This window comes from Osmerus mordax, chromosome 2, assembly GCF_038355195.1.
Source record: "Osmerus mordax isolate fOsmMor3 chromosome 2, fOsmMor3.pri, whole genome shotgun sequence".
NCBI lineage: Eukaryota > Metazoa > Chordata > Actinopteri > Osmeriformes > Osmeridae > Osmerus > Osmerus mordax.
This window is the reverse complement of record NC_090051.1, coordinates 20094366-20114257: the sequence shown is the minus strand read 5'-3', so window position 1 is coordinate 20114257 and position 19892 is coordinate 20094366. Positions and strand designations below refer to the sequence as shown.

At 47.0% G+C, this 19892-nt stretch overlaps 3 protein-coding genes across 4 annotated transcripts; 2 read left to right on the top strand and 1 right to left on the bottom strand.

The window, feature by feature from the left end:
• The first annotated feature begins 147 nt into the window (after positions 1-147).
• Positions 148-6939, top strand: LOC136959483 (immunoglobulin-like domain-containing receptor 1). The gene is made up of 8 exons (XM_067253827.1): positions 148-1079; positions 1588-1758; positions 2393-2542; positions 2704-2823; positions 3694-3840; positions 4320-4442; positions 4678-5606; positions 5702-6939. The coding sequence occupies exons 1-8, from the start codon at positions 1031-1033 to the stop codon at positions 5738-5740; spliced, it is 1728 nt and encodes a 575-aa protein (XP_067109928.1). The 5' UTR covers positions 148-1030; the 3' UTR covers positions 5741-6939.
• Positions 6940-7058: 119 nt separating this feature from the next.
• Positions 7059-9184, bottom strand: LOC136932237 (spermatogenesis-associated protein 31H1-like). Its single transcript, XM_067227555.1, has 3 exons — positions 9005-9184; positions 8168-8339; positions 7059-7990 (listed from the first exon to the last, which is right to left on the bottom strand). Exon 3 carries the CDS (start codon positions 7972-7974, stop codon positions 7414-7416), a length of 561 nt encoding a protein of 186 aa, XP_067083656.1. The 5' UTR covers positions 7975-7990; positions 8168-8339; positions 9005-9184; the 3' UTR covers positions 7059-7413.
• Positions 9185-9818: 634 nt separating this feature from the next.
• me3 (malic enzyme 3, NADP(+)-dependent, mitochondrial) lies at positions 9819-19262 on the top strand. 2 transcript variants are annotated; one of them, XM_067257837.1, is made up of 15 exons: positions 9819-9947; positions 10369-10604; positions 14003-14136; positions 14270-14419; positions 14507-14582; positions 14671-14832; positions 14929-15032; positions 15116-15225; positions 15509-15606; positions 15807-15920; positions 16293-16398; positions 16609-16751; positions 16868-17041; positions 17334-17432; positions 17585-19262. In XM_067257837.1, exons 2-15 carry the CDS (start codon positions 10374-10376, stop codon positions 17744-17746), a joined length of 1863 nt encoding a protein of 620 aa, XP_067113938.1. In that variant the 5' UTR covers positions 9819-9947; positions 10369-10373; the 3' UTR covers positions 17747-19262. The 2 variants fall into 2 exon arrangements, with proteins under 2 accessions (XP_067113938.1, XP_067113939.1); XM_067257838.1 differs by lacking the exons at positions 9819-9947; positions 10369-10604 and adding an exon at positions 12473-12498.
• Positions 19263-19892: the final 630 nt, after the last annotated feature.

Below are 19892 nucleotides of genomic sequence, written 5' to 3'. Positions count from 1 at the left end.
TTTATTAAAAAAAAAAGGTCTCAACGACCTTGTTTAGGGGCCAGAGGATCTCAAGACGAGCCAGACAGGCATGTTTTGTGTAAGGGTGAATAAAGCCCGCTTAAGAGTTGAGCTTGAGGGACCACATACACAAAACACTCCAGGGATTGTCGACCTCACTGGTATTTACCGCTGAGACAAGGCCAAGCGTCTGTCTGAAAGACAAAACAGAAACTAGGAATAGCAGATAGCAGAAATCCTTCCAGTCCTCCTTTCAGACCAAGCCTCTCAGCAGCCTCGTTTGCGTCCCTGCTCTATTCTTCCTGTCTGCTGAAGAGCCAATTCACATGGAAATCCTGCAGGCTTCAGAGTGTGTGAAAAGGAAGTGTTGACATGGAATTTCCACATTGCTGAGAGTGCAGAGATTTGTCTTTAAAGCAAATATACATATATCAGGGTAGAACATACAGAGTTTAAAGCTTAATTGAAAGTCCAGCTACACCAAATACCGTGCTCCAAGCGCTGATGACGCTATTAATGGACAAACTAGTCCAAAATCAGACCACACGATTCACTGAGGCGTCCACATTTAGTCTCGTTCAGCCTGCCAAACTCTGCACTTTTGTTTGCCAGTTCATTGACAAGAGGCTTGACGTCTTCCTACACAATATAAAAGTATCATAACCAAAGCAATAGCGTGTCAAACATAACAGAGGAAGCAATTTTGTCTTTGATCTTTTCTCTTGCGGGCATGTGGACGACGATAATGCTTATCCTATGCACCTGCTCCAGCTCGGGGCGGGTCTGATGATGTCACCTGGAATGGGGGATGGGAGGAATTCAACGAAGCGACGGACTCCTGGGAAAGCTGCTTTTACACCTGTTGTAGTCGCACTCCTAAAACAAAGGATTTTAGGAGGTCGAGTTTAAAAAAAGTATAAGAAGAGTTTAAATTTTGAACGGTGAAGTAAATATATTTCCTTTATTATCGATGGTGATGAACTAGTTCGTCTCCACGGACGCTTCCGCGTTGAAATTGGAAAAAACCCGAATGGGAAACATGATATTGGTGCTGCTTGTCTTGAGTTTACTGCCGACAGGTAAGTACTACTTTTTGGAAAGCATATCTTGGCCAGTAAACGCTATTCGTTAACCCCACATCATTTAACGTTAGATTTGTTCATTTAACCGAATAATCTAAAAGTGTATAAATACTAAGTTAATAATCAACCGGAGTCAACACTACAAGGCCATTAGAAGGCTGTCACGTGACTGTTTTCTGTTTACAGAAATGTCAAGATAGTCTATGGTCTACCCGTCCCTTATTAGTAAGAAGACAGCTGATAACATGTTTATGCTCTTTCATTGCCGAAACCTATTGAAGGTTAAGGGATCTAATCAGATCAATTGTGTGGGTATGTCAACACTAGTCATTAGATACTATTATTTATACCCAATGTCATTGCCGGGCTGTTATTCTACAGGTGCTGTCTTAGCTTGTGCCCAAAGTAATCGAGGCTCACATTATAGTGCATGTAAACATTTTTGAAAGCAAAAAAGCTCAAATATATTATTCTACCATCCACACACACACACCCACCCACACAGATGTTTGGCCGATCCAGGTAGTGGTCCCTGAGCCTGAGCGGAGCACAACCCTGTTTGCGTCGGTGATCCTGCGCTGTGACTACTCCACATCAGCCAACCCTCAGGATGTGCTGGTCACCTGGAAATACAAGTCCTTCTGCAAGGACCCCGTCCTGGACTACTACTCCACAGGTAGGGCTGGCGTGGTGCACAGGACAGTTCAGTGCAGTCGTTTACTTAGCAGGATTGGTATAACTCAATCAGAGAGTATTGGACTGCATATCAAGTGGTTGTCCGTCGTATTGGATTAAAGTGCCAGCTAAATAAATGCATTGTTATTATCAACCCAGCAATAAAACCTGCTTGTCCCTGCTTCCTAGTGTTAGCATGGATGACTCTCCTGCTTGGTCTTAATGATGTTTATAAATGATGTGGGGTATAATTCCTTCAATGGCTTCTCCATCTTTATTGTGTTTCTGCTTCTGTCTCTGTCCTCTCCACTATACATTTACATTTAGTCATTTAGCAGACGCTCTTATCCAGAGCGACTTACAGTAAGTACAGGGACATTCCCCTGAGGCAAGTAGGGTGAAGTGCCTTGCCCAAGGACACAACGTCATTTTGCACGGCCAGGAATCAAACTGCTCAGCCATCTGACTCCCCCATCTGACTCCCCTATCTGACTCCCCCATCTGACTCCCCCATCTGACTCCCCTATCTGACTCCCCCATCTGACTCCCCTATCTGACTCCCCCATCTGACTCCCCTATCTGACTCCCCTATCTGACTCCTCTCCACCATGCCCCTCCTCCCCCCTCCTCTCCAGCCTACCAGGCAGCGCTACAGCTGAGTCAGGATCCAGCCAATGACTGCCCAGACCGCCAGCGCACGGTCCGCACCGTGGTCCAGAAGAGGGGCACCGGCGAGGCCATGCTGGGGTCAGAGTACCGCGAGCGCAAGATCAGCATCCAGAACAGTCAGTTGGCCCTCCCAACACACACACACACACACACCTTCCCGAGCAGAGACCGGCGGACGCAGTCTATGTTTCCATGCGCTTCGACCTCTCTCACACACATACACATCCTCTTATAAACCTATGATAACAATAGCAACCGTGTGTGTGTGTGTCCGCAGAGGCCGACCTGGTCATAAATGAGGTGATGTGGTGGGATAACGGTGTGTATTTCTGCTCCATCGACGCTCCGGGCGACACGACGGGAGACTCGGACCGTGAGATCAAACTGATCGTCTACCGTAAGCCTCCATTCACCCTCCTCCCCCCACAGATGTGCTCCACTGGGTTAAGTCTCTGGTAGGGACATGTGCCATGAGTTTACACTCCACCAAGTATATCAGACCAGAACCAGGAGAGTTCATATGGTACTGTCAGAGCTGTATCGGGCTGTGTTCTCTTTGTAACCTCACAGAGGTGTGAAGACTTAAGGGCTCGGCCTTTGCGGGTGTCACGCCTGAGGGTGGATCGTGTTACATGCTTACATAAGCACCACTATCATGTTGATGGTTTACATTTAGTCATTTAGCAGACGCTCTTATCCAGAGCGACTTACAGTAAGTACAGGGACATTCCCCCGAGGCAAGTAGGGTGAAGTACCTTGCCCAAGGACACAACGTCAGTTGGCATGACCGGGAATCGAACTGGCAACCTTCGGATTACTAGTCCGACTCCCTCACCACTCAGCCACCTGACTCCTTGGTTTACATGGTTTACATGGTTTACATGGTTTACACCATGAAGGTGGGGGGGTGGGGGTTTGACCTGTCGGACCATACCATGGTGTATACAGATTACATGCGAAGGTATACTCATATAAGTTAACTACAACAGTTAACTGTCAAACGATCTAATATAGAACATTGTTGCCCTCATGGAGGGACTTTAATGCGAGTGAGGCCTTGGTTTGAGAACCCATCCTTAATCCCTTTATTTAATTACGATATATCCTGAATGGTGAAAGAGAAGCATGTTCATCCAGCATGTTACACCAGGGACTCACTCACAAGGAAGTAAGGATAGAAAGATATGTCTCAATCCTAAACGGCTCCTGTTCTTTCATGAAGTTTATTCACGGACCCTCTGTGGCCTGACCCCTGACCCTGTTCCAGATTGGCTGACGGTGCTGCTCATCATCTTCGGCGCTCTGGCTCTCATCCTGCTGTTCTGCGTGTGCTGCTGCCAGTGCTGCCCTCAGAAGTGCTGCTGCTACGTCCGCTGCCCCTGCTGCCCCCAGACCTGCTGCTGCCCCGAGAAAGGTGCCCCCCCACACACACGCACACAGGAGTGCACACACAAAGCTGTACATAATGCATCCAGTTCTGCAAACTATCCCCGCACACACACACACACTCCTGTCTCCTCCATTCTCTGCCCTGTCCCCGCACACACACACACACACACACACTCCTGTCTCCTCCATTCTCTGCCCTGTCCCCGCACACACACACACACACACACACACACACACTCCTGTCTCCTTCATTCTCTGCCCTGTTCCCGCACACACACACACTCCTGTCTCCTCCATTCTCTGCCCTGTCCCCGCACACACACACACACACACACTCCTGTCTCCTCCATTCTCTGCCCTGTCCCCGCACACACACACACACACACACACACACACACACACACACACACACACACACTCCTGTCTCCTCCATTCTCTGCCCTGTCCCCGCACACACACACACACACACTCCTGTCTCCTTCATTCTCTGCCCTGTCCCCGCAGTGGTGATGCAGCACAGGATGATCCGGGAGGCCCAGAAGGCCATGGCTCCCTGGATGCACGGACAGCCCATCTACGCTCCTATTGGCTCCCACTCCTCCCAGGGACAACCAATCCTCTATTCAGGTGATTGTCACACCAGAGGGGAACACAGACAAGGCTTGTGGTGTGTGCGCGTCTGAATCGGAGTGACCTTGTCTGATATCACCTGCTTTGCAAGTGTTTTTGTATCTGTTTTGGAATGGCCTTATAATGGTTAAACATTGTAGCCTGTAAAGACTGATTGGGTTCAGTCTGTCCTATCTCCTCGTCTCCCTGTCTGTCCGTGTGACCAACCCTCCGCCTCCTGTCTCCTCCCCAGGCTCCTTCTCTGACCACCCCTCCAAGCACGACTTTGCCATGGGTCCGATGGGACCCCCACCCCTCCCTCTCCTCCAGCACCAGCCCCCTCCTCAGCCCCCTCATCACCGTATCCATAACAACGGCAGCATGCACGGGGGCAACAACCAGATGCTGGATTTCCTGGAGAACCAGATGAGGGGAATGGAGATGTCTGCTCCTCCCATGCACCCCGTCGGACAGGCCTACCAGGTCTACCAGCCCTTCCCCCAGACCCAGATCCAGCCCGGCCCACAGGGGGTCCCCTTCACGGCCGGCCCCCCCAGCATGATCTCCGCCCTGGATGAGATGGGGGTGAGGGGTGTGGAGCGAACGGTGATCACTCTGCCCCCCATAGTTCAACGTGGGCCCAGCTTCTCCTCTCGCAGGGGGACGGGAGGAGGGGGAGGAGGGACCAGGGGAGCCCCCCGGATGTCCAGCCATTCCAGTGGAAGCTCCAACCGCACTAGTGGCGGCGGCGGAGGAAGTCGTTACCCTGACAACCGACGACAGCGTGACCCCTCCCCTCTGAGGCACGGGATCTTACGCAGCTACAGCGATGAGTCGGACTGGGAGGACCGCCGAGGAGGGGGAGGAGCCAGGCGGGACGGGGGTGGCTCGTCCGGGAGGAGGTCAAGGGGCGGATCTGGCCCACGCTCCCGTAGTCGTGACGACCTGATGGACCAGCTGCGTCGCTCGGCACCGAGGAGAGACAGGAGCTACTCCCCCCCTCCACGCAGGAAGGGATCCTGGAGCTCTGAGGAGGAGGACAGCCAGAGAGGAGGAGGAGGAAGGGGAGGAAGAGGAGGAGGAGACGGCGCCAAGGGGAAGCCCTGGTCTGAGAACCCTCCTAGTTACTCCTCCATCGATGTTCAGCCAGGAGGAGGGAGGAGGAACTATGACCGTCTGTCTGTAAGAGATACACGCAACACTCTCTTACTCTGCCTCTCTTTCTCTCCTTCTCTCTCTCCCTCTGACCAGTTTGTTTTCTCCTCTCTTTCCTCCAGGACAAGAGCTCCCGTAGTGGCACCAGCGTGGTGATCTGAAGATGTTTCTACGCCAGGACAGAAGTGAAGGCAGATGATTGGCTCCTTCAAGCAGTGGCCACACTGTGAAACAGTTCACCAGGTCACACCTCACACAAACACCTCAACAAAATAATAGAGTAATTATAGTATTGTGCATGTGTACTACAGTTTATATATATATATATATTCCTATAGCACATATGTGCTATAAAACAGCACTAGTCAGTAAAAGTAGTTATGAGAGAAAAGTAAAGAAGGAGAAGATCATAGCTGATACTAAATTATCAGCAGTACTAGCAGATACTATCTGATATGTGTTTTCTTTTTATCTTGTCTGAATTAACTTGAATCACGTGCTGGATGTTGTTTGTACGGTTGTTATGGTTTTATGTCCAAGTTTTTCAAGTGTTGTACCTGCTGTCTGGTTTGTTTCGGTAGTGGGGTTAGGTTAACATGGTTCCAATCTCTGCTCTTGTTTGATTTTTAACCCTTGTGTTATCTTCGGGTGATTCTGACCCATCAGTCATTGTGACCCACCGTCGTATTGCGACAACTTTACCGCATACAAAAACAAAGTGAAGCATTTTCTTTTAACCGTTGGGCTGTCTCAGACCCCACACATTGCAAATGTTAAAAGAAAATAATTTTTATTTGTTTTTGTATTGGGTAAAATTGGATAAACACAACGATGGTTCGTTATGAACCTTTGGGTCATGTGACCCGAAGGCAGCACAAGGGTTGAGATGTGTTGAATTTTTTGTCTTGTTTTTTTTAACACCTTTACTAATTTCTAACTATGAAAGTACACATTTTTGTAAATATTTCAACTTCAATCCTGACACAAAGGTTGTCGGAGCGATCTATGATGAAGGAGTCCTTTGTTTGACTAAGTGCACTGTGTGCGAGTGTGTATGTGTGTACTCCATCTTCTGACTGTATATTTTAATATACTTTAATACTTTTTAATGATGAATTCCGCATCTCCTTCAATGTTTTTTTAATTGTATCAACCCATTGACATTTGTAACAGACCACAGGTCTGGAGGTGGAGACCATTGTTGGATCAGAAAAATGATGCCACGGAACTGAACCAGACGTTACGTGTGCAATTTGTACTTATTGCTTTTTTGTAATATGTAAGGGAATCCCCTTCAGTGTAAATAATGTCATTTGTACATTTTCTATACATTTAAAATACATTTGTGGTATGGAGTGTTTATTTGCTGGGGTGGTCAAGAGGAGCTCGACTAAATATTTCAAAGTTATCTGAACTTGTTGCAAATCGTTATAAACTTGGAACTTGTAGCTCATCTACAGTAGCACCTGAAACCCACGTGCTTGCAGTACCAAAGGATGCAGTTTCAGGACCGCAGTTCTAGGACCGCAGTTCTAGGACTGCAGTTTTACCTGACAGCGCCACCTAGCGAATTGGATGACGAAAGGCAGTGTCACTAGATCGCAACAAAATTTTGGAATGGTTTGAGAGGCAAAAAACAACTTGGTTGTTAACAGTTGTATGTTTGGCAATCAGTGTCATTAGCTCATTGTTAGGTAAAGACAATAATATATCTCAGGGACTACTTTGATAACACAGACTGGTCAGTGTTTATTGACAACACACTTTGTGGCTGTGGAGGCTTTGTCAGCATATGTGATGTTTGATGAGGCAATTATATAGAAAGGTATAATATCTATATTATATATAATATATCTTCAGTATTGCCTTCACACGGACCCTTTGCATCCGTCCACATGGGGTGGTTGGCACAGTGAGTAAAGTAGCTGGGACGGTGGTCCTTGTCGGAGCTGGGACGGTGGTCCTTGTTGGAGCTGGGACGGTGGTCCTTGTCGGAGCTGGGACGGTGGTCCTTGTCGGAGCTGGGACGGTGGTCCTTGTCGGAGCTGGGACGGTGCTTCTTGTCGGAGCTGGGACGGTGCTTCTTGTCGGAGCTGGGACGGTGGTCCTTGTCGGAGCTGGGACGGTGCTTCTTGTCGGAGCTGAGACGGTGGTCCTTGTCGGAGCTGGGACGGTGGTCCTTGTCGGAGCTGAGACGGTGGTCCTTGTCGGAGCTGAGACGGTGCTTCTTGTCGGAGCTGAGACGGGGCTCCTTGTTGGAGCTGGGATGGTGGATATGGAATGGTGTTTCTCCTTGCACAAAGCCAAGTGTTTGATGAAGTCTGGTTTGCGTGAAAGCATTGACTGGCAGTGGATGCAGTGGTAATGCAATTGTGGTCGGCAATTTAACCCACATCTGTGAACGGTATATCCTAAAACATATGATAGAAATATTATTAGGCCTATATATTACTTAAGTGTCTGAATCAAATATCTGGTCAAAGCAAACAAATCAGAGTGACTTCTATTGATTCACTGCTCAAAAGGAATTGTTGATGGTCTGCTTTTAATGCATCGCATTGAAACTAAACTTTTTTTTTTGCTTTTACCTTTATGGAAAACTGACCGGTTGAAATGGCTCTCTAGATGGGTGGTGACCTTGCTCAGTTTTGTAGGTTGAAACAAATGAGAGAGACAGAAAGGGCAGTGGAAGTCCATACAGCATGTGTTGCATCTTTTTAATTCTGGCAAGGACCTTCCCTTTTGTATGGTTATATGCATCTTCAAAAAGAGAGAGACAAATTGGTCAAATTTAACATTGTAAGAATTTCACAGACTTAAATTAGTCCCAAGCCTATAACTGAACCAAAATACTATTTTAACTTTATTAAAATGGTAAAGCTAAGAGTATTGAACAAACATTTAACCTGAAGACAGCTGCAGATTTCATTTAGCTGACAGATCAAATCCACATTAATTATCATATAAGACACCTACAGTAGTTGGGCTTGCCAAAATGATTTCAATATAACAAAATAAATTGTCTAATTGTTAGTATTGCAGCAAATGATCACAATTGAACAGATAATTGTAGTGCCTTTAATCTTAAACCAGAATTGTTTTAAACGTTTAGCTAGCTTATGTTGAACAACACTTGATTCACATATGTCGCGCTACTGTTTCATTAAACAAATAAACAAAGAGTAACAATTTACAGTTCGTTTTGAAGCAAGCTAATACAAGCAAACAAATCGTGTGTAGCTATAGTGCCCTACTGAATGTTAGCTAATCAAGTAGTTTGTTTGACGTTAAAAACCATTCTGGTTTCGTGAAATGATTTCGACAGCGAAGTTGAAGTTAGCTAGCTAACGTTAACATTATTGTCCAATTGAAGACACCAGAATTGTTTTATACATAACCACACGTGATTCACATTAGCTACTTACACTCTGATTCTCGTCCATTTTATGAACCAATCTACATTCCCTTCTAATCTTATTCATGTTATAATTTAATGTCGAGCCGTAACCTACATTCTCCCATAGATTTATGGGCATTCACTACTGCAGGAAAATATTGATGATCTTGTTCCGGTCCATGGTTGTCCAATTCAATAGGTGGCAGTGTCACGGAAATCTATGGTCCTAGAACTGCGGTCCTAGAACTGCAGCCTCCGGTACTGCAGGCACATGCTACTTCCTGAAACTGGACTAAAACTTCTTCTGTTTTCTGTCCAGTAGAGGGAGGTAGAAGGCTGGTGTTAGTTTCATTTAGCCCCTACTTGAGACCAGAGACAATCTTTACATGGATCTGCTTGAGAGTAGACCTGACGGGAATAAAAATACACACATTTGAATTAGTATATTTAGGCTACTTGAACTCTGTATGTGTGTAAGGTTTGTAGTATACTAGTTGGAACGTGACCTGTCTAAACATGTCAAAAGTTATGTCCTTTGTGTGTGTTCCTCAGATGAGGTAAGATTTATCAAGTCTTTTAATGGTTAAAATAATACATCAGAATATAGATTAATTTAATTGTCGGGCATCAATACCGTATTCAATATTAGCACTGCTACAGCGAGAGGGGAGGCTCCTGCAGAGAACAAGCAAGTGTTGGAAAGAGGATAAAATCGTTTTGAATCTCCTTTGAACTCACGCTCTTGTGTTGCTCTTCCCGATTGGTGGACCGCAACGAGGTAGGCGGTGCTTGTGTGGAATAGTCGGGAAGTGAGAGCGTCAATGTCAAAAAAAGCTTGGATAGCAAGTCTAGTGGATATCTCCTAGCTCAACTGATAAAAACACCAGTGACGGCCGAGATAGGATAAACCATATAAAGATAAAAGCTGGTCTCAGATTAAAATTTCAAGGGAAACGTCAAATCGTCTTCAGGTAAAGTTGGATCTAACCTACTGCCATCTACGCAGTTATTGTTCTGTAAATAAATGTGCAGCTCAGCATTTAATGCTCCAGTTTAACCGCACCACCGCACACCCAGGGCGTTTTTAAACATAATGAACTTGTTCACTAATCTAGATGAGTATGAATTAGTATCGGTATTTGAATTTGTGGCACCTGTTGTTGAACTGCAGTGAGTCTTAAGTTGTAGCCAGCAGTGATGTATGTTAAGGCCTGTCTGTAACGTTGCACTGTAGCCTACGGGAGTGCAAACTTGTTGAACTTGGATGTCAGGTATGAAGGATTTCTAGGTCGTCTGTGTTGTGTCTTTTATACCTGAAGGTTATTTACAGTTGGCTGCTTTGCCTGTCTACCAACACACGACACCCGTGTGCTGTCTTGCCCCCCTCTGTAGGAAACATGAGCTCCATACCAGGCAGAGCCGTGCTGTCTCTGTGCAGGCGCACCTCGGCGGGCGCTATGAGAGTCCTCACAACCACCCCGGTTCTCCCCGTCTCCGTAGCCCGCAGCAGCGATAGGGCCTTCCTCCAAACGGTCGGAGTGACCAGCTCCGGGACGAGCCGCGCTAAGGGTAGCGTGAGCACCAAGAAGCGCGGCTATGACATCACCAGAAACCCCCACCTAAATAAGGTAACCAGCAGTACAGTATTGACCCAAGAAGTATACATTTGTATCCTTTACTATAATCAGGAGCAGTTGCATTCTCTTGAAAGATAGCTGTGCTATAACACCTCAGCTTCTATCAATGAGACTATTAGTGGAACTGTGATAGCAGTAGTTAGTGAACAGTCCACCCCAAGCAATAGTTGGGAGTACAAGTTTGTTTTGGTCTAAAATATGTATGTAAATATCAGTCCCATGTGTGTTTACACGGGAGGTTTTAAGCTAACATCAGAAGGAATGGCACTGTAGTAAGGGCTTTCATGTCATCCCTGCAAGCAGTGAGAGGTGTTTATCCAACATCATGTAACTGGATATCAAAAGTCCATAGAGACAGATGCTGCCATAAACCACTAACAGTCCCCAGTTCCCAGAAAGGCCTACACACACACACACTCCACACAGACATGGAGGTCTACCCAGTCCCCCTTGTTTTGGTCATCTGGTTGTTTGGTGATCTTGTTTTTGTTAAACCTGCAGCAGACATTTTAAAGAGTGTCCCTTCCCCCACACCGTACTCCATTCTGTGAGCTATACTTAAACAACATAACATCCTATAACGACACAGCACATTCTGCAAGTGCCGTGTTGTTTCCATAGGTATAGCTAGGTCACTGTAAATTAATGAATGTATGGCCAAGTGTTATTCACATGATATATATAGAAGAACAAGCAGTAAAAAACGAGCAGCCTTGGTATCAACAGGCCCAAACCACCTCTTGTGCCGGCCACACTGTGGTTGAGGTTGACGTGACAACAAGCGAGTTTAACCTATTTTTACGGAAGCTGAATTTAAGGTCAATGAAAGTCTCCTAATAAGGGCTTTAGATTAGAAGCTTGACAGAATCCAGGCCGGGTGTGGAACGTACCATCACAGAGTCCCGGTACTAGGCCGGGTATGGAACGTACCATCACAGAGTCCCGGTGGTAGGCCGGGTGTGGAACGTACCATCACAGAGTCCCGGTATTAGGCCGGGTATGGAACATACCATCACAGAGTCCCGGTGGTAGGCCGGGTGTGGAACATACCATCACAGAGTCCCGGTGGTAGGCCGGGTGTGGAACATACCATCTCAGAAGCAACACTGACAGAGAGTCTCAGAGGGGAGATGGTGGGTGAAGACCAGGGTAGACACAGGCACGTTCCTAAGCAACCTCTTTAAAACCGTGGGTCACACTGCCTGAAGATCCAACACTGAACCTGTATGCTGAGTGGAAAGCTTCTTAAAGATGCTGTTGCTTATCACATACAGTAAGAGTAGTCCTTGACTAAACAATGAGGTCGCATGATATGCATTTTCTCAGTGACCTAAGTGACAAAAATAGAGAGGAAGGAAAAAATCTGTTGACAAGCATACTACAAGATCAGACCAGGTGCAAATCACACATGACTAGGACTTACATACTCAACCAGTATGTGTGAGAAAGAAGGTTTAACATCTAGACACTGGGCCTGAAGGTTCCTTAACAGGCTGGGAATGGTAGAAAAACAACTTGTGGTTGGTTCTTATTGCTGACTGACCCTGGCAGGGTACTTCCTGTCAGCCCTACTCCAGTCAGGTGATCAGTGATTGAAGCAGGAAGTACATCTGTCTCCTCAAAACTGTAGCTGCACATTTCCTGAGAGAAAGGCTCAGTTCAGCAGTTGTTAGATCCACATCTAATCTGCTTGACATGTATGTATAGTCTGTTATTTAATTAATAGTGTATTTTGCCATTATACATGTATGTCAGAATACTGTCCTCTGAGGATTGTCATATAATGTATTGCTTTGTCTCTCACTCTCTCTTTCTTTCACTCCATATTTCTCTCTCTCTCTCCAGCTCTGTGTGGATTGTAGGTAAAATGACATTGGCTGCTCAGGTGTGTCTCCTTAATGGGTTTACTTTAGTACTTCTTTAGTTGCTCACTCTGAAAGGTTTACCTCTGTTAATCTGTGACTGTCTCTCGCTCTATCCCTCCATCTCTCTCTCTCTTCTTTCTCTCTCCTCTCTCCCTTTGACCGGCTCCATGCTCCAGTCTCAGCTGGTTCAAAGTCTACTCTCGATTAAAGTCATTAATCTTATCAATATCTCTTTTATATGATAACTATCTGTCACAGGTTTCTGAGGGAGTTGCCAAGACTAGGCCTATTACAAATACAGGTTACATTCTTTCACATTGACGCAGTGCTCAGAAATAGGAACTAAATGGAGTTCTAACATAGACTGACAGAGGTGATATACAGTAGAGTAAAATAAACATTGATTGATTGATAGGTTTATAGTGGTGTATTATTAGTGGGGACCACAGGTGCAACTGCATTGTCACATTACAACTCTGAAACAGGACTCAGACAAGGACTCAGAAGAAGAGACAACTCCAGTATTTCATTCATATGGGAGTCAGGTGGCTGAGCGGTGAGGGAATCGGACTAGTAATCAGAAGGTCGCTGGTTCGATCCCCGGCTCTGCCAAATGACGTTGTGTCCTTGGGCAAGGCACTTCACCCTGCTTGCCTCGGGGGAATGTCCCTGTACTTACTGTAAGTCGCTCTGGATAAGAGCGTCTGCTAAATGACTAAATGTAATGTAATGTAAATGTAAATATTCAGAACATACTTCAGGAAACACATGCAAGCTATTATATCTATTAGGCCTGAGTTTTCCAACAGTACGAAACAGGGCAGAGACAGTGTGTGAGAAAGCGGAGATGGAAATATGGAATAAGGATTTGGCACGGGGCGGGGAGGCACACTCGCATGTTATTGGCCAGAATAAATAGATACAACCTCCACTCCGCCCCACCCCCTAGCCAAACCGCCCCGCAGAGACCCTGCCAAGAAGCAGCCACAACAGTGTCGAGCTCAGCTAACGCTATCCAGACTGCAGGCTCTGTCAGAGACACGCAGGCCCTATGAGAGAAGACTGCCTGGGTACACGCCTCCTCGCTGCCTCCTCTGATGTGAACATAGTCATCCATCTCACTGTCATGGTCCCATACAACCAGAGAGGGAACATATGTATCTTAAAGAGCGAGCCCCCAGACACACATGTTCTCACCATCTCTCCCTGGTGCGCTGCAGCCTCGCATGGAAGAGATTAAGGCAGGAACATGCTCACCAAGTGCAAAACATAACAGCCAGAATAGGTCTTACTTCTTCCATCCCAGGTACACTGACGCCATCATTACCCCACAACATTCTGTGTCTCCCAGCTACAAGCGGAGATGACCGGATGGGTCCTAGATTAGGGCACGCGTTCAGGAAGATTTCAGTTCAAATTCGAAGTGTGACTTTAATGGACGCAACTCACCAGGAAGGTGATGTGCTTCTCCTCGTCGCAGCGTAAACCAGAGTCTAACCTGTCTCCTACCCCTTCCCCCCTCAGGGCATGGCCTTCACCCTGGAGGAGCGTCTCCAGCTGGGCATCCACGGCCTGCTGCCCCCCTGCTTCCTGTCCCAGGACGTCCAGGTGCTGCGCGTCATGAAGAGCTACGAGACACGCAGCAACCCACTTGATAAGTAGGCATACACACACACAAGCACACAGACACACACGCAAACATACACATGCCCGCACACACACACAGACAAAGCCCCTCGACTCCAGGCTCACCTCTCCCTCCCCCTCCCTCCCTGGTTCTCTCTCCTGTAGGTACATCCTGCTGATGACCCTGCAGGACAGGAACGAGAAGCTGTTCTACCGCGTGCTGACGTCCGACGTCGAGGAGTTCATGCCCATAGTCTACACCCCCACCGTAGGTCTGGCCTGCCAGCAGTACGGACTGGCCTTCAGGAGACCACGGTGAGACACGCACACAGTGAAATGTACGGAGATTTTATTTTTTTGTTTTTGTGTCATCTGATGGATATGATGCTGTTTGTCTCACAGAGGTCTCTTCATCACGATCCATGACAAAGGCCACATTGCCTCTGTGCTCAACTCCTGGCCCGAGGAAGACATCAAGGTACTGGCACACACTGGCTCACGTACACACACCGACACACTCCCATTCCTGCCAGTCTCATAACTCCTACCTGTGTGTGTGTGTGTAGGCCATCGTGGTGACAGATGGAGAGCGTATCCTGGGTCTAGGGGACTTGGGCAGCTATGGAATGGGCATTCCTGTGGGCAAGCTGGCCCTCTACACAGCCTGTGGAGGAGTGCCACCCCAGCAGTGCCTGCCTGTGCTGCTGGATGTGGGCACTGACAATCAGGTACCTCTACTGGAAGGCTCCTCTAGGAAACACTGAGGCCTGGTGGGCCTTCTGGAGAAAAGATCATGTGATAGTTGTTTGTTTGTTTTTGAACAGGCACTCCTAGACGACCCTCTGTACATAGGACTGAAGCACAAGAGGGTCAGAGGAAAGGAATATGACGACCTCATTGAGGAGTTTATGCAAGCAGTGACTGACAAGTGGGTATTGTAGTGGGTATTGTTTGTGTGTGTACGTTCACGTGTGTGAAGATTCATATGCATGTTCCTCCATTACTCTTCAGGTATGGGATGAGTTGCCTGATCCAGTTTGAGGACTTTGCTAACAGCAACGCCTTCCGCATCCTCAACAAATACCGCAACCGTTTCTGCACCTTCAACGACGACATCCAAGGTAGCTATAACGGGCGTTCTCTAAAGTCATGATGATATCTGACGGGCTTTTCTGGAGGTGTGTCCTTCTGACATCTCTCTCTCACTCTCACTATCCCTCTCTCTCTCACTACCCCCCCCCCCCCTCTCTCTCTCTCTCTCTCTCACACTATCCACCCCTCTCTCTCTCTCTCTCTCTCTCTCACTATCCCCCCCTCTCTCGCTCTCTCTCTCTCTCACTATCCCCCTCTCTCTCTCTCTCACTATCCCCCCCCCCCCCCTCTCTCTCTCTCTCTCTCTCTCAGGCACAGCCTCAGTAGCAGTAGCTGGGGTCTTAGCTGCCCTGAAGATCATCAAGAATAAACTCTCAGACCACACCTTCGTGTTCCAGGGAGCGGGCGAGGTAAGGACACACCTCCGAATGGAACCGGGCCACCAGGCCACCAGGCCAGCCCCATGTGCATGATCATGGAAGCCGGTGTAGAATCAGCGGTGTCGACTGTTTACTGCTGACGATGGGTGAAAGTGATTAGAATAGGGAGCATGTAGCTGCTAGGTTGTATAATGTCATAATTCCTCCTGTTCTTCTCTCCTCTGTCCCAGGCAGCTCTGGGTATTGCCCACCTGCTCATCATGGCCATGGCTAAAGAGGGCGTGTCCCCAGCCGACGCCGCCAAGAAGATTTGGATGGTCGATTCCAAGGGCCTCATCGTCAAGGTAACAGCACGACGAACATCCCACCACACAGTCCATGGTAGCCTTCCTATATGCTTCAAAACATTCCATTTCTGAAAATAAACATTATTGCTTTCTCTACATTTGACATTTTGTTAATTTAGCAGACACGTTTATCACTATCATGATGCAAATTATACTTCAGTAGATGTTCAGTAGAAAATCTGGTTTCTCTATCCAACCTAGTGTCTTTCAGGCTACTTAATCCAGGCCTGGAGTTGCCCACATACATTGCCCAGTCCTGCTATGCGTGACTGAAGTCCACAGGCATTAATGCATAAGTAATGTATTAATGCTGATGCTGACATCACTATCAGCGTGAGCTTGACTGTTGTCATGGTGATGCCCCTACAGGGCAGAGGGAACCTGAACCATGAGAAGGAGGAGTTTGCCCACGACCATCCTCACCTGAAGACCCTGGAGGAGGTGGTGCACACCATCAAGCCCACCGCCGTCATAGGTTAGCTCGTTCTGCAGCACACTCTCCGATTGGTAGACGGGTTAATTAGAATTTAATTTGGTTGTTTGACTCATTGGTTGGTTGGTTAATTGATTGTCGACAGAGGTGCAGTTGGTGGTTAGAATATCTGTAGGGGTTCTTTCATATTGAATGTTCTACTTTACTGTACTAGATGATTCATCCAGACTGATTGTGACTGCCTCTGTGTAGGAGTGGCGGCCATTGGAGGCGCGTTCACAGAGAAGATCATCAAGGACATGGCTTCTTTCAACGAGCGGCCGATCATCTTCGCCCTGAGCAACCCCACCAGCAAGGCCGAGTGCACCGCCGAGCAATGTTACACCCTCACAGAGGTAACACACACACATGACCCCTGACCCTCACCTTGGCGCTCTCCACACACACAACCTGACCCTCGCTGCCTCTCTCCATCTCTCCCTCTCTCTGTTTTTCGTTGTCTCTCTCTCAGGGCAGGGGTATCTTTGCGAGCGGCAGTCCCTTTAGCAAGGTGACGCTGGCGGACGGGCGGTCCTTCTACCCCGGCCAGGGCAACAACTCCTACGTTTTCCCCGGGGTGGCCCTGGGGGTCATCGCCTGCGGCGTACGCCACATCTCTGACGAAATCTTCCTCACCACAGCAGAGGTGACATTCTGGCTCTGTTTCCTTCGCTTTTGATGATTCTATAATTTTTTTCAAGACGCTGCCACTAGCTTTTTCTTTGAACAAACATCTCTTTCTCTATTCTCCATTTTAAATTTCCTTCCTTCCCCTCTTTCTCCATCTCTCTTTACCTCCCTCTTCTCTCCCCCATCTGACATCATCTCTCCTTACTTCTCCTTTCCCCACCTCCTGCCCCTCTCCTCCCCTCCTCTCTCTCCATCTCTGTGTGCCTCCCCTCCCTCTCTCCTGTCCGCCCTCCCTCTCTCCATCGCAGGCGATAGCTAACATGGTGACAGAGGAGAACTTGGCAGAGGGCAGACTGTACCCTCCTCTCAACACCATAAGAGAGGTGTCCTTTAAGATCGCTGTTAAGGTAACGACAGGAGAAACACGGACAGCTGAGTCGATATGTTTCCTTTTTTGTTAATCCGCGTTGTTGATGAATGTTGAACATCCTTGTGTGACTCTTTCGTCCCTCACCCCTCCTTCCTGTCTTCTTCCTCCTCTCTCTGTGCGCCCTCTCAGATTGTGAACTACGCCTACAGACACAACATTGCCTCCCTCTACCCCGAACCCAAAGACAAGGAGGCGTTTGTTTTGTCTCACGTGTACAGCCCTGACTACGACTCCTTTACCATTGATAAATATGAATGGCCAGAGGATGCCATGGCTCACCAGGATGTCTGATCTCCTAATGATTTCACTTCCTCCTCCTCCAGACATGAAGAAGCCACGCACAGATTACGCCCCTCTCTCGTGTAACCCACCGATCAGAACTCAAGCCTTTCGCAGCTATGTCATTGTTTTTACGTATGTAAGTAAGTAATAAAAGCACTTTTTTTTTTTTTTTTTTCTTTAATTAACATCACAATACTCCATGAGGTTAAAACCTCTTGTGAGGGCTGAAGATTAAAAATACCATACACACCCACACACCACCAAGTGGAGGGGTAAGACAGATACTCAGGTTTGAGATGCACAATGGCTAACCAGCCAAACAGCCAACGACACACTTCATGACTACATACTAGGAATTATAAAGTTGTAGTGCCATGACATTTTATATAGGAGTTTTCAGTATCAGTTTTGTCTGTAGATGCCATACACTGCTGTGATCCACTCCATTTTCATATTAATGAACAGTACAGTGTTATATCATCTGTTGGCTGTTCGTTTCCTAAAACCTTTCCCCTGTTCTGTGACTCTTGAGTGATGGATTGTAGCTTGACCTGGTATGTCTACATCTTCCAGCTAAAGCACATGTGGAAAGGTGGAGGGCTGCTAAAATAATCTTAAATTCAACCATTCTTCCTCTGATAGATCACCAACATGAATTGGTAACACTTCAATAGAGACACAGGTTTAAACTGAAGTCATGTTAGATCAGAGATAAATTATATCAGTGTAAAGAGGAAGGATGGTTACATTTTGTTGTTTAAAGTTTCAAACAGTCACCTACCAGCAGCATTTCACTGGTCCCACCTTACGATTCCTTTCATTGGGTCCTAGAACAAGGAAACTCCTTCCAAACTAATGAGAGGAAGCCCTTCCTTATCATGACATGACTGCACAAACCTCCATAGTGACCACAAAATGCCAAATGTTGTTGACTTCAGCCCTAGAAGAAGATCAGCATTATAGTTTGCAATGTGATACACTCCAATTTGCCACTCCAAAGGTTATCCCACTCCTATCAAAGTTAACACACATACATATCGCCCCCAAACCTCCTCTGTAGCCTGCATATTCATTTGTACATATTTTAAATGTTGTCCTTAGATCAATGTATAGATGCTGCAAGTATAGGAAGAGTTTCAAATGAAAGGGCAGTTACATACCCTCAGTTGGAATTCATACAACTTACGTTTAAGGTTCCCAATGTTTGTGTACAGAGGAAGCCTGGCCAAGCTCCAGTAGATGAGCACCAGGCTGGTTCAGCGTGCTGCTGTCTGGTGGAAGGTGTTTTTATATATTTGGATGGGGGAGGGTGTCGCTTCTTCTATTCTAGTTTTGTATAAAGCTTTGCCTGTCTCTGTTTAAAGTGGTCTTGACAAAGGAGAATCTGTACTTTTCTCTTCGCCCTGTGGGTTTGCTCTGCCTAGCAATGATGCACTACAAAGGATGTATTTCAGGGGTTTTATTGATAATGAAATGTTTTTGAAGGGAATATCTATACATGTTTCAATAAATATTGTTAACTAAAGTATGAAGTGTTTTTATTTATAAAAATCTTTAGACTTGGGTCTTGCACAGCGGAATTATTGAGGTGTGTGTGTGCATGGCCACACACACACCTCAGGAGGTAGTACATACCTCCAGGAGGTAGTGCAGAGGTCAGTAGGTAAGGTTCCATGGATGATGTTCTGGCGGGTTCCAGCCTGCTAGCTGCACATGCTGTTTAGCTGCACCAGGGGCTTCTGCAGATCCTGCAGGTACAGTCTCATCCCAGGTCAACTGCTGCCCCCCTCTGGTTGCTCTGCTGCATCTCAGCCTGGTGGAAAGAAAGAGAAAACGGAAACGGAGAGAAACATAGAAGAAGAAAAAAAAAAGGGGGCAGGGAAAGGAGGCAGGGAGAAACGAATGGATGGATAACTGTACTAACATCTAGGGTTGATCCTTATCTACATTTACATTTAATCGACACTCTTATCCAGAGCGAGTTACAGTAAGTACAGGGACATACCCCGAGGCAAGTAGGGTGAAGTGCCTTGCCCAAGGACACATCATTTGTCACAGCCGGAATCAAACCGGCAACCTTCTGATTAATAGCCCGATTCCCTAACTGCTCAGCCATCTGACTCGTGACTTATCTTCATCCTCTTTCTCTTCCTTC

Excerpts from the sequence above, each read along its gene's own strand:
- LOC136959483 (XM_067253827.1), top strand. The coding sequence starts at position 1,031 with ATGGGAAACATGATATTGGTGCTGCTTGTCTTGAGTTTACTGCCGACA. Across the intron at positions 4,443-4,677 it reads ACAACCAATCCTCTATTCAG|GCTCCTTCTCTGACCACCCC; the intron begins GTGATTGTCACA and ends TCTCCTCCCCAG. Across the intron at positions 5,607-5,701 it reads GGAACTATGACCGTCTGTCT|GACAAGAGCTCCCGTAGTGG; the intron begins GTAAGAGATACA and ends TCTTTCCTCCAG.
- LOC136932237 (XM_067227555.1), bottom strand. The coding sequence starts at position 7,974 with ATGTGGGTTAAATTGCCGACCACAATTGCATTACCACTGCATCCACTG.
- me3 (XM_067257837.1), top strand. The coding sequence starts at position 10,374 with ATGAGCTCCATACCAGGCAGAGCCGTGCTGTCTCTGTGCAGGCGCACC. Across the intron at positions 16,399-16,608 it reads CAAGCCCACCGCCGTCATAG|GAGTGGCGGCCATTGGAGGC; the intron begins GTTAGCTCGTTC and ends GCCTCTGTGTAG. Across the intron at positions 17,433-17,584 it reads CCTTTAAGATCGCTGTTAAG|ATTGTGAACTACGCCTACAG; the intron begins GTAACGACAGGA and ends GCGCCCTCTCAG.